This window comes from Cavia porcellus, unplaced genomic scaffold (genome assembly GCF_034190915.1).
Source record: "Cavia porcellus strain 051 isolate PalLab524CR breed Dunkin Hartley unplaced genomic scaffold, mCavPor4.1 scaffold_20, whole genome shotgun sequence".
NCBI classification, from domain to species: domain Eukaryota; kingdom Metazoa; phylum Chordata; class Mammalia; order Rodentia; family Caviidae; genus Cavia; species Cavia porcellus.
This window is the reverse complement of record NW_026947503.1, coordinates 35253783-35266752: the sequence shown is the minus strand read 5'-3', so window position 1 is coordinate 35266752 and position 12970 is coordinate 35253783. Positions and strand designations below refer to the sequence as shown.

The 12970-nt window shown below is 50.8% G+C and overlaps 1 protein-coding gene across 5 annotated transcripts in view; it reads right to left on the bottom strand.

Annotated features, from left to right (window-relative positions):
• Positions 1 to 12970, bottom strand: part of Zbtb7c (zinc finger and BTB domain containing 7C) — a 319556-nt gene that overhangs the window by 3845 nt on the left and 302741 nt on the right. For all 5 annotated transcript variants that reach the window (XM_063231711.1, XM_063231714.1, XM_063231716.1 and 2 more), the window contains one exon: positions 8298 to 9524. In XM_063231711.1, coding sequence (XP_063087781.1) covers positions 8298 to 9524 — 1227 coding nt within the window. The remainder of the gene's footprint in view (positions 1 to 8297; positions 9525 to 12970) is intronic.

The window sequence follows — 12970 nt, the reverse complement described above, 5'->3', positions numbered from 1 at the left end:
CTTGAATGGAAAACTGACAGCCTGGTTTTTTTGTCCTAAGGACTATGCACTCAGTAAACCAGTTTAAGAAGCTTTTCAGCTTGACTGAGGTGGCGGCAGCTGGGATACAAAGTCCTGCCCAGATTAATCTGCAGTCTAGCTGGCTGGAGGCTGTGTGTGCAGTGTCCTGTCTCCTCTCTGCAGGTGTGGCTTGAGTGAGGCATCTGCTTGTAATTCCAGGCTGGGCTTTGAGGTCAGAGCAGATGTGCAGCCCAAGAGTCCTCCCTAAAATGGCCAGATTTCAACTATGCTCAGCCTAACTCCAAGACAGCAGGAGAAGCCCTGGTGTCAGTTGGCCACTAGAGGTCTCTCTGGCTCTCAGTTTCAAAATGGTCTCTTGGAAGGAAAGGATGATCTTGTGAACTCTAGAGGGGTGGAGGGGAAGAGAGAGGGCAGAGCCAGCCTTCCCACCTGTGCTCCCTTGAGAGTTCTAGGAGTTCAGAGAGGAGGGGGGCAGGATGGGTTAGGGGTGGGAGGAGTGCTGTGCTGCTGCCCAGAGCTGGCTGGTCTCCTTATGCACCAGGCTGTCTTGTATCCAGCTCCACAGCCCTTCCTGTGATGACACCCCACTCTCCAGCAGCCTGCTGCCCTGGGTATGTGGCCCAGACCATTGAAAGTTTGAGCAGGACGGAGCCTCAGAAAGCATCCAGGCCAGTGGCTCCCAAACTTGAGTGTTGTATGAAAACCACTCTCAGGACTTGTTATCACTGAGTGCTGGTCCCCTCCAAGAGCTCCTGAGTCACCAGTCTGGGGTGAGGAGGGGGCCAGAGAACAGCATTTCTAACAAGCTTCCAGGTGCTTGTCCACAGGCCTTGCCTTGAGAACCACTGGGCTTGGTAAATCTTTCATGCTGTGGGTGGGCATTCAAGTGAGGCCAGCGAGGAGAACTTGCCAACGTCACCCAGAAGGTAACAGCAAACCTGAGACTAGAATTTAGGCCTGGGAGTCTGGACCTCTTTCTCACCAGTGCACTGTGACCTGTGTACAAAGGTAGGGGTGAGATGTACAGTGCCACGTTGTAGCCCTATAATAATGCTACTTTACAGTCTTGAGGGCTATGCCTTGGGCTCTGCGAATTTCCCCAAGCTTTCATGCAGCGCTAATGCTAGGTGGTCAGCTAGGCTCACTCACTGGGCCCAAGACCTGCTCCCTTACCAGGGCCTGGAAATAGGCTCTGCCCAGAGTCATCAGTGAAGGAAGAGACATATATATTTAACATTACTATTACACATAATTAACAGTATTGATCCTGAATCTTCAAATGTCAAGGACCGCCCTGTAAATACGTACAACTTCTTCTATTCTTCTCTAATTAATCCTGTCTCAGTGGCAGTGGCCCATGGCCTAAGAAGTGCTAGGAAAGTGCCTCATCATCATGTGTTTAGGTACCTCCTCTGGCACGTAAGTACACTATTTCAGAGATCCAGGAAGGTCAATCTTCAGAGGCAAGGTATGGGGCCAGAACCCTAGGAAGGGGGAAGGGAAGATTTTCCACCGAGGACTTGCCACCTGCAGCCTCTGTGGGATGCCTCAGCAAGGGCACACAGGACAATCCAAGCGGGTGGTGCTAGCAGGAGGACTTAGTTCTGGGCAGAGCTGTCTTTCCCTAGTGGAGAGTCTCGGGGGCAGGGTGAGGAGTGGAGAGAATGGGCAAACTGTGGGACAAGCTAGCCCTGGAGAAGCCACCAGAGATCAGATAGAGATCTCTGGGATTCAGAGTCTGAGTGGGTTAGCTGGTCACCTGAATCGTTAGCAGCACATTCCCTAGGACCTTGAAGATGCTGATAGACTCTAATTTCCACACTTGCAAGATGAGGAAGGCAAGGAGCAGAGAGAGACCAGCATTCTAAGGCCACATAGCCTCCTCCTTAATCAATGATCTCTTCATGTGGGTGTTATAACAGGGGCACTGCAAGGTGGGCCTGTGCCAGGCATGCTCTAAAGAACTAGACCAGGCTTTTTCACTGCCTGGTGCCTGATCTGTAAAATGGGCCGGGTTACAGCAGTTTGACCTCTGATATTCCAAGGATGTTGCATCTGGGTAACAAGCTTGTGCTATTTCATTCCTTTTTTGGCTGGTTGGCTTTGTGTATCACAGCTTTTCTCCATTTTCACAAATTTGGTCTGCTTGTGGAAGCAGCACTAATTTGGGTGGAATATTCTAGAGGCTGAATCTCAGGAGCTAAGCTCTTAGTCCCTTCCCTTCAGGAAGGGAGGTCAAGGGGTCCCAACTAAAATCTCCTGCAGCTCCTACATCCACTTGCCTATGTGCTAACTTACCCCTTAGGTAGCTTTCAAGTTTCTTTGTAAGCTCTCTCCACTCAGCAACCCCCCAGCCCCTTGTACCCATGGGCCACAAGGACTATGCTGCTCATGCTCTGGATGGCTTTGCTTCTTTGGACATCTAGTGGTAGAACTTGGCTCTCCACCCATGTCTCAGGCAGTCACCCATGTTCCTGAACTTCCAGATATCTGTGACATGAACACTGCCCCTGAAAGCAGGTCACTTGAGGGAAGAGAAGCAATGACAGAAGACAAGGTGTTGTGTCCTGTCCTCTAGTGGTTCCATGTGTTTTAGCATTGCCTTCCTAGCAGCTCAGGTGCTGGGGTGAGGGGACCCACTTTCCATCTGCATTGTCTGTGGCACCTGCTTAGATCTCTAGGAACTCTCGTAGGTAACAACATGGTTCCAAGGCCACTTTGGCCAAAGTCACCCTTCCTTTCCATGTGTGTACTATTGCTAGAACAAGGACCATTGTGCGTGCCTGCACACAAGCCACCATCTGTCCCTGGCTCCTGGAGCATGCTTTGTCAGGAGTATAGTAATACATGAGACAGAAAATTCATGGGCAAGGAAGCAGTGATCCCCACTGGGTGCCTAAAAGGGACCCAACATCATGGCTATTCTTCTGGGTACTCATCATCAGCATGGCTCAAGTGCTCATGTGGGCTGGGTATTCTGCCTGCACTCCGTGGAGCCCCTAAAGTCAGAATTACCATCCTTCTCATGAGGAAAATGAGGCGGAGGTACAATAGTATGTTCACAACTTCCCTCACTGTGGGCAGTATAGCCATGAAATTTGGAGCAACCTCAAGGATGTCACCGGAGATGTCTCTCTAGTGACATCTTGGGAAACAGGCCCAGAGGAAGCAAGACACTTGAGAAAGGTCACACAGCTAGGTGCAGATGGAACTAGGCTCTGAATTTAAGCCTCCTGGTGGCCACCCAGTGCTTCTTCCAAAGGGCCATGACCCACTAAGAGCTGTGGAGCCCAGGCCTGCCTTCAGCCATTCAGTGATGGCTGTTCAACTGGGGCAGTTCAGCAGTGGTACCTTCTTTGAGACATACCTGCTGGACATTCTTTTGTACTCTGCAAGTACACAACACTGCAAGTAAGTGGAAGGAGTGCTTGTGGTGAGTTTGTTGACCGAATAATCACTAGCGAGGCTAATTTTGAACTCCCCCACTCCAAATGTTATGCATCCTCTTGAGTCCTAGTTCCCCTTATCTGTTACCTCATTCTATTTCCTTGCATCAGAGACCCAGCCAAGGACATAGACACTGAAGCCTGATGTGCAGGGCCCCTTCTGTCATGGTCAAGAAAGATGTTCAAGTCCTCATGAGGACAAGGAGAGGGTTCTGTGTACTGGGTATGAGTGGGAGAAGAGGGCTCTGGGTCTGAGCCTGGGCATTTGCTTCTAGAAAGGATGCTGGCTAGGTGTCTCCCAGCACCATCCACCCAGATGTCCTGGGAAATGATCATGTGAAACCAGCTCTATTCCTACTGCTGTGCTAATGACATTATAGTATCTTAGTAAGTTACCTAAAGCTGTGGGAGGAGCAGCCTGGGAACAAAAGATGGTGTGGGGGGCGGGGAGCTAGGTGCTGACCTTGTTTGGAGAGCTGACAGCTGTCAGGGAGGGGCCATCAACACTGGGTTGGTGCCCAGTGGAGGCCATATGCTGGACACTAAAAGTTGCAACCTTTGGAGATATTGATAGGGGATTCTATGAAAACTGTTGACATCATGGTTTGTCACTGGTGAGTTCTTAGGGAGCAGAGCCTGACCATCTTGGGAAAGTCCATCCTTCATGGTACCTCTTTGTCTCGGGGGCCAGCCTTTCTTTTTTTCTTTTCTTTTTTTTTTTTTGCCCAACAGACACAGTGGGCAATACAATCCCTGAATTGTTACAGGCAATTTAGTTAAGTAGAAATATTATAGGCAGTCAGACAGGAATAGGTCCTCAAAATAGCCAGTGCAAAAGATCAGATACCTTCCTACTGTGGGGAGACAGACACTTCCCACTGTGGGCCAGGCCTCAAGATAAAAGATCAAACAAATACACCCACATCCTAAAGACTGATAGGTCTCTATCACACCAAGGAAGCCAGGAGTTATAATTCCAATACTGGAAGGGGAAGAGTCACTGCTCTTTAAGCATGCTGGCTTGCTAGTGACTTGCTTCCCCGTTTGTTACTGATTTAATCAATTTTACCTGAGCAGTTAATCTTATTGGTTAACCATAGTTCTGTCCCACCTTATGCCCACCATGAAAGTTCCTTATTTCCCCACCTTGGACCAGCCTCACCTTGTGGTTTTACTCTATAAAAGTCCCTAAAAAGACAGAGTCTTTGGCAACCCACTCGGGACCCCTTCTGTCTCTTGACAGAAACTTTCTTTCTCTCAATAAATATATTTTGCTCTTAACCTTGGTTGTTCCTAAAATTCATTCTTCAATTTTAGAGCACGAACTCATACTGGACATCTAGTAGGTTGGGAGTTTCATTCCCCTTATATCAGGATGAGCCTGGCTGTGGGTGGCATCCAAGGACTGAGAAGGGAAGCCCTTATATCCGCTAGAAGCTCCCTGCAGAAGGGTCTGCTGTGGCAGGCAGGTGCCCATGGCTTAAGATCGAGAACCTGTGTGGTAGGAAGTGGGAGGAGGTGGGGCCCCGTACCAACTGGCAATAATGCTACTGCTGGATCAAGAAGGTACACAGGGCCCATGGCAGTGGCCAGGGGCAAGGAAATGCCTACCAAGTTCTTGTCCTCCCTGGGCTCCATGATCCCCATCCTTCTGGCCCCTCATGAGTTACCTCTGAAAGGCCCCTGCAGCCCAGTTTCAGATTAGCCTTGCAAGGGAGTCTGGGAATTACAGGTCAGAGAAGCCCCCACTGCTGCTGAGGAATGTCCGGGGGGGGGGGAAGGAAGTAGAAAGCTGTTACAAATCATGGCCAGGGACTCAGCCAGAGAATGGGTCCCCATGAAAAGGCTGCAAGTGGACTTGGCTACAGAAAGATACAGGAAAATCTCATCCTGCATAGGTCAGGGTTGGGGCTATTGGAGGATGGGAATGTACCCTTGTTGGGAAGCCCTGGAGAGGGCGCAGGAAGCAAAGGACCAGTGATTCTGAAGAATGTGGTGGGAGTGTTCTGCAGAGACAGCTACAGTTCATAGTGAGAAACAGAGTCCCTGATGGGAGGCAGGCCAGCAAATCTCCACCCTTCCTGTCCCCTGCCCCTGGCCTTTCTTTGCTCCAGAGAGGGGGCCCAGAGCTTGTCTGATCTTGTTCCGGAGGGTCAGAGCCCAGTGGGAACCAAGTGAGGGGAGGTGTGGTGGGAGCTGGATCACAGCTGCTGCAGCTGGAGACGGCCTGGGGGCCCAGATGGCTGTCATTCTGCAGCGCAGGAGTAACCCGAGGGCAGGCAGGACAGATGGCTGGGTGGCTGGAACTGCCCCAGGGTCGATGTGGCCTGGAGGGGTAGCAGACACAGAGGCCACCCTAACCGACCCTCAGGAATGTGTTGGGAGGGATATTCTGGAATGTTACCCTCCTATATAAAATTGTATCACTGCCCAAACCAGGAGGCCTATTCTCAGGGGATATTCCAGTGTCCAGAGGACAAGAAATCTATCTGCAGTCACTGGCCAAGTTTAAAGCTTTCCCTAGGGAAGGTGGACCTCACAGAGGGCTGGCGTGGGGAAGTCCCAGAAAGGAGGAAGGAAGAAGGGGAGTCAAGTGCTAGTTGGCTCACATATGGTACCTTGAGATACACAGGCTGTTGGAGCCACTGGCCTGAGTGTCCCCTGAAAAAGGAGAGGTCCCCTCGCAGCCACTGCCTAGAACTAGGTCTGGAAAGAGGGGTCCGGATGGGCAGGAGAGAGCACTTTGCAGTGATGCAGTTGCTGGCTTTCCTCGATCTGGCCTGAGTCTTTGATGTCAGTCCCAGTGGGCTGGGAATCTGGACCGGAGGAAAGTCCCTGCTGAGGATGAGTGCACTGTATGTGACCTCTGATATCACCTCCATGCTGGCTTACATCCCCACCTTCCTGTGTTTTAGGTTGAGTCTTTTTCAGCTATTCTAGCTGAGTCCTGTAGGCCATTCAGAAGGCAGGGGTGGAAGGTGAAGACAGTGTTGCCCAAGGTGGTATTAGTGTGCAGGCGTGTTTTCAAGGGACACCCAAGGGGAGGTGCTTCTCAAGAACTCAAAGTGCACCTGCTCTGTGGAAGAACAGGGCCAGAACACCTGAAGTTAGCATTCCAGGTGGCTTGCTGCTAAGAGGAAGGGGACATGTCCTGGGTATGTGAGGCTTGCCTCTCCCCTGGACCTATAGATTCTCTCTTTGCTGCCACCTGGAAGCATCTGGGGTGATTCTGTTTGGGGAACCTCATAGAAACAGCTGTGAGTAAGGACTATATAGCTGCTGGAGACCCCTGAATGTTTCCTTCAATGAAGTCACCAGAGGAGGCCACAGAGCTATTTTAGTAATGTCACTGCCACTTGAATGTGTGTGTGTGTGTGTGTTTTTTTTTTTTTTTTTGGTCTTTTTCATTTTTATCAGTACCAGGGATTGAACTCATGACTGCCTGCTTGCAAGGCAGGCGCTTATGCCGCTGAGCTAAATCCCCAGCCCCTTGAATGTGTTCCTGAAACCACTCCCTGGCAACTCCAAATAGTGTTCCCTGTCCACCCAAGAAGGCAGGTTGCACCTGTTTAGAGGACTCACCTTGTTATTCCTGGAAATGCACAGTCTCTGATTTGATATTCAACCTGATTAGAAAATTTCACTCCACCTTCAAAGGCCAAAGCCTTGGGCCCATTGAGAGAAAATTCAAAGAATGAACATCCAGCAATCCCCAAAGGCAAATTTCCAAGAGGATTTGGGGGGGATAGCGAATGGTTAGAATGAGTGTGTGGGAGGGGGGATGGGGGGATTCAAGGTGAGTTCTTTGAGGGGACAATGGCAGTGGGGAAAGGTCCTAGTCTTACATGCTATGACTATAGGACAGTGTCCATGGGCTCTATGCACATCCAACACATCAAATGACTGAGACACTCACGTGAGGCCACTCACCTGGCCTTTCTGCACTGTGGACAGCTAGAGGACCAAGGGCCATCGATGGCACCAACTGTCCATGTTTCCCCACAATTGAGGCCTTTCAAAAACCTATTAGCAGACAGCTCTGATCCCACATCCTGCCTGTCAGTTTTGACTACAAAAGTTGCTGTAAAGGGAAGGGGCATAGCACATGTCTGCTGAATGGGATGGTGTCTCTGAAGATGAAGTTTGTCCTATGTTCCCTTCAAATCTTAGAACAGAGTTATCCTCCTTCCTCACATGGACAGGCAAAGGGGAGAACATAAAAAAAAGCCCATCCCTTAAGGAGATGGCTCACTGGGGATCTCTCCGGAGTATGCCATTGTACATGGACTGAGATCTAAGTCCCAGCTCTGCCACTGTCCAGCTGGGCTTACAGGTGCCAGCATGCCACTGGGAGACAGCCTGGAAACAAAGGCAATAGTGCTTCCCCATTATTCCTGGAACTTGGCATGCAGATCCTGCTTCATAAAGGATAGGTGCTGCTTCTCCCATGAAACAAAGGGCTACCCTGCCTGGCAAGCCTTCAACAGAGTGCCATGGATACGTAGCTGGGAAGGCGACAGGGAGGCTATGTGGGCATGGCAGTGAGGCCCCTCACCTCTGGCTCATCAGAACAGCTCTGCCCTGACCTGTCCTATATCCTGGGCTCCCATTTAACAGTTTCTGAGAAGGTATTTTAGCTCCTAAAATGGGTTGGAAAGTCAGCGCACGGTAATGGCTGCCATCCCTCCTAGCAATGAACCCAATGTGTGTCTAAGCTCAACCCGGGGCTTTTTCTCCATCTCTGGTCCTTCATGCAGCTTTCTGCTGTCATCTCTCAGCTTCTGGCCCTGTCCCAGCATCCTCACCTTACCCTTGGCTACAGTTTCGCACCTGGTGAAGCGGACTTCGCAGATGTTGCACATGTATGGCTTCTCCCCGGTGTGGGTCCTCATGTGCCGTGGTAGCTTCCCGGCCCCCATGATGACTTTGTGGCAGATGGGGCACTGCTGAGAGGCCTTGGGCTTCAGCTTGCGCTCCTCTACCAGTGGCCAGGGTGGGAAAAGGCTCCCCAGATGGGTGGCACTCAGGAAGTTAAGATAGGCACCATAGTCGTTCTCTGCCTTGATGGGGCCCAGTGGCCCCCCAGGCAGGTCAGGGAACATGTCCTTGAAGAAGTCACTAGGGAAGGGTGGTGGCGGGGGTGGGGGGAGCTCCTCCTTCTCCTCCTCCTTGATTTTCCGGTTCTTGATTACCAGATCCAGTGGCCCACTGTCCATTGGCTGCTCAGGCAGCTGGGCAAAGGCACTGAAGTCCCCTGGCCAGAGGTGTGGGAAGAAGTCTGGGGCAAATGGAGATAAGGAGGGTCTCCTATCAGGGATGTTGGCTTTGGGATACAGGTTCTCCCTTAGCAGAGACTCAATGGAGAAGTCCCGAATCACACCCAGATGACCAGGGCTGCCATCCTGGAAAGAATCAGGGAAGTCCCTGGGTGTGTCTGAATAGGCCTTCTCCGTGAGATGGTCCGTTTTAGAGGGGCTTTGGTGGCAGTTGATGTCCTGGGGGTCGGGCAAGTTTTCTTGGTCAGCAAAGTCCTCTGTATCATCATCCTCATCCTCTTCTTCCTCTTCTTCCTCTTCTTCTTCATCTTCTTCATCGTCGTCATCTTCGTCATCATCATCATCCTCCTTGTCATCCTCCTCACCTCCACCGCCACTGGGCTCCATGATCTCCAGGCACACATTCACGATGCACTGGATCTCTAGCATCCTGGCAGCATTGAGGATGTGCTTGACATTGGAGGCAGTGATGGTGAGTGTGGAGGTGTAGGCAAACTCCAGGATGGCGGCCAGAGCCTCGGGCTGCACGAAGTCGATCTCATAGACATAGGGCTGACTGGCTAGGCTGCCGGCTGTGAAGAGCTTCTTGAAGTACTTGCTGCACGCAGCCAGGACAGAGCGATGTGTGCGGTACTCCTGCTCCTGCACCACCAGGAGCACGTCGCACAGCAGCCCTGCGTGCCTCTGCTCGTTGAGACTGCACAGCACCTCGCTGCTGTGGTTGGGGAAGGGAATGCCGATGAGCTCGTCAATGCCATTGGCCATGTTCTCAGCCAGAGCCCTGCAAGGACACAGAGAGGCCCAGTGGGTTAGCAGCATGGCTCGGGAAGAGAATCAGCTCCCGGACTCTGAACTGCTTGCTTGCCCGCACCCCTACTTTGCTTAAGGGGTTCCCTGCCACCAGAAATCTGGCTCTTCTACCTCTCAGCTTTGCCAAACCTCACCTGAAATGCACAGCCCAACACAAGCAGGGCAGAGGGTGACTGGCATCCCTTCCATTCAGGAAGCACAAGTCTCAGTTTATTAACATTTTCAAGCTGGACAAAAATTGGCTTTTGTCAAAACACACGTGGCCCTTCCACGGGTGGTAACACCCAAATGTGGCCCATAGATAGTCCTTAGAAAGACCTGACCCTTATCTTTATACAATTAAAATGAGGAGAAAAGATAAAGAAAGAACCAACAACCTGTAAGCCCCATGTGTCAGTGGGGAATGATCCTCACACATTTTCCTCCTGGAAGTTTCAGCCCTAGGAAGGCAGAGTAAGGAGTAAGGAAGGAAGTGAGAAGTGCAGATCAGAATGTGAAAACACGGGGCTGGGGATTTAGCTCAGCGGCATAAGTGCCTGCCTTGCAAGCAGGCGGTCATGAGTTCGATCCCTGGTACCGGTAAAAAACAACAACAAAAAGAATGCGAAAACACCAGGGAACCAGAGAAGCACAAGGCCGCTCCTCCTCCACCCCGGACCTTTCCAAACCATAAGGAGATGTTGCTACATACCTATGAGAATAGCTAAAATATAAAAATAATGAAGAGGCCAAAGGCTGGTGAAGATGTAGAGAAAATGGTACATTGCTGGTGGATATGTAAAATGAAACAGCCACTCTGGAAAATGTATGGCCGTTTCTTAAAAACGGCATTCTTGACCGTTTACCTCAGGGAAATGAAAAACTGTGTCTACACAATAACCTCTGTAAAATACTCATGGCCATTGTATGCATAATAATCAATAACCAGCTTTAACTCCTGCCTCTGGCAGCAAAGGTCCCTCGAATGGCCAGCCATCTCTGCTATCGTTGAGTGAGTGGCCTGGACAGTGGGTACTCAAGGGGCTGAGGCTCTCCTTTGTCTCAGAAGGTGGGAAGGACTGTGGTTGGCAGGGGTGAGTGGCCCTGGCTTCCAGGGAGGCCAAGCAGGAAGGGCAAGCAGGGCCTACTGAAGTCCAGCAGGCACGCTGGGTCTGGCCTCACAGGGGAGCATGGACCCCTCCCAGGCCCTTCACGGACACTTGCTGGTTCCCCTTCCCTGCTCTGTGGCAGTGACCCCTTTCTGGTGGTTTTGGCAAAGCTCTGCCAGCAGAAGGGAAAGGAGGGAGGAAAGGGAGCTGAAGCTCACTCAGGCTTTCGCATTCCGTTTCACACAGCTGTGGGTGGCACTAACTGTGTGTGGCACATGGCTATAACCTTCCCCTCTAGTGTGCCCCAAATGTACCCCTGCGCCTCCTATTCTCAATTCCCAAACATAGCATTCAGCCTTTTAACCTTTGTTCATGTTGAGCTCCTGTGGGAAAACATCCAATACCATGCATCTTCAATGGTCCACATCATACCACACTCCAGTCTCTCTCTCCAGCCTTGGTATTTGGACACCTGATGAGCCCAGCCATTGATTGTATTATTTGACTCTGTTTTGTATTATATAACCAGGGATAGTTATGTCTGGCATCTCTTCTAGATTGTAAGCTGCTTGAGGGCAGGTACTACCATCAGTACCATAAATGCTTGGCATGGTCCTGGTACATAGTTGGCAAAAGTCTATGGCAAGTGCTGTACTAGTAATTAGTGCTGAAATTATTGTTTTACAGTTTATTGTTCCCTATAAAAAGGATTTTTATCCAAGGGGTGGCAGTGGGAGGTTCAACAGTCTCAGTGATTTCTGCCTCTTGGTGGTGGGATTTTTATGCCTTGGCATGCTCCCCTTCACACCAACAAGGTGGCCAATAAGACCTGTGGGAGTGATAACAGGTGACCTCTGTGGGGGTCCTGGGAGACATGGCCGCTTCAGCTTTGCTTTCTCTTCATAGCTCGTTCTGGTTAAGCTAGGCGCCACACAGGGAGGATGCTCAGGCCAGGAGAGGGCCACGTGATAAGAGATCGAGGTCCACTGCAACAGCAGCACCCACTTGCCCGCTGTCTGAGTGGCTCCCCCTGCTGCCATCAGACCATGCACTCATGGCACCCCCTGCTGACACCTTACAGCACCCTCGTGAGAGAAGCCGGACTGCTCAGTTCAGCTTCTCCTGAATTTCTGACCCACAGAAGCTGTTAGATGATTAATGCTTATTTTTACTTTAAGTCATGAAGTTTCAGCATTGTCCGTTATGTGGAAACGTGACTGACACAGGGGCACTGTTCCTTCCATAGACATTGTAGACTTGTGATATTTATGATGATAGTTTTCTGCAGTTAAATGTCAGTCTAACAAAATCAGTGTATTATGGCAGTGCTTTAGTAGATTAAAATAAATTTATTGAGGAAGTGATAGCTTTTCCTAATTCCCACAAAGCCATCCTCAGGGTAGTAGGGGTCCTGACCCACAGAGAGGGCTTGTCCTCGGAAAAGACAGTGAGTGAAACACTGCTTCCACTATTGGGTAGAAACCCAAGGTCAGTGAAACTGCAGGAAATTAGTTCTTTATGGAAAGCAAATTTCCTTGCTTGCTGAGGTCTTATTCCTTTAATGATGATAGTGCTTGCTAATGGTACTCAGGGAAAATTCCAATCATCCCTTGAGCTTTTCCTGGCAATCTTAAATAGAGGGACCTGGGGCCACTGGACTGTGTGTTGGTGCTCAGTGTCTCAGTGTGTGTGGTGACTGTGTCTGAGCCCACTGCGGACTAGAAAGTAGTTGCCCTAAGCTGAATGCCCCATCTGAGCTTCAAGGGAATGTGTACTTGGGATCTCCAGTCAGGAAACGAGAGCTGTGTAAGTTTACTACTAGGCCCCTCCACCTTTCTGGGCTTCAGCTTTCTCCCCAAGTCACTGGGTGCCACAGGAAATCTGGTAACGAACATCATGAGGAGCTTGAGGAATGACAACAGGTCCTGCCCAGTGTCCTTGGACTTGAAGGCTGGTCTGCCTAGCAGGGACTTCTGACTGTCTCGGTTTGTCATCTTTGTTCCATTCCTGGAGGAACAGATGTAATCATGGTAGCTCGAGGTTGTTTTTCCAGGCAGGACACTAACCCGGGGGTGGGGGCTGGGAGGGGTGAGCTGTGGTCAGGAGGCAGGCGGGGGATGCTACCGGCTGCTGCTTCATTGTCTCTCTGGGAAGAAGCACCTCCGCCCTGCACTCTGGGTGCTTCCCTGGTGACCCTAAGATTCCCATGCCCTGGTGAACCAGCACTCACAGTGTCCCGGAAGAGATGCCACATCCCTCCCCCACCTTCCCACCCAAGCCTTCCATCCCCTTCTCTCCCACCAACTAAGCCAGGGCAGTCTCTCTCCAA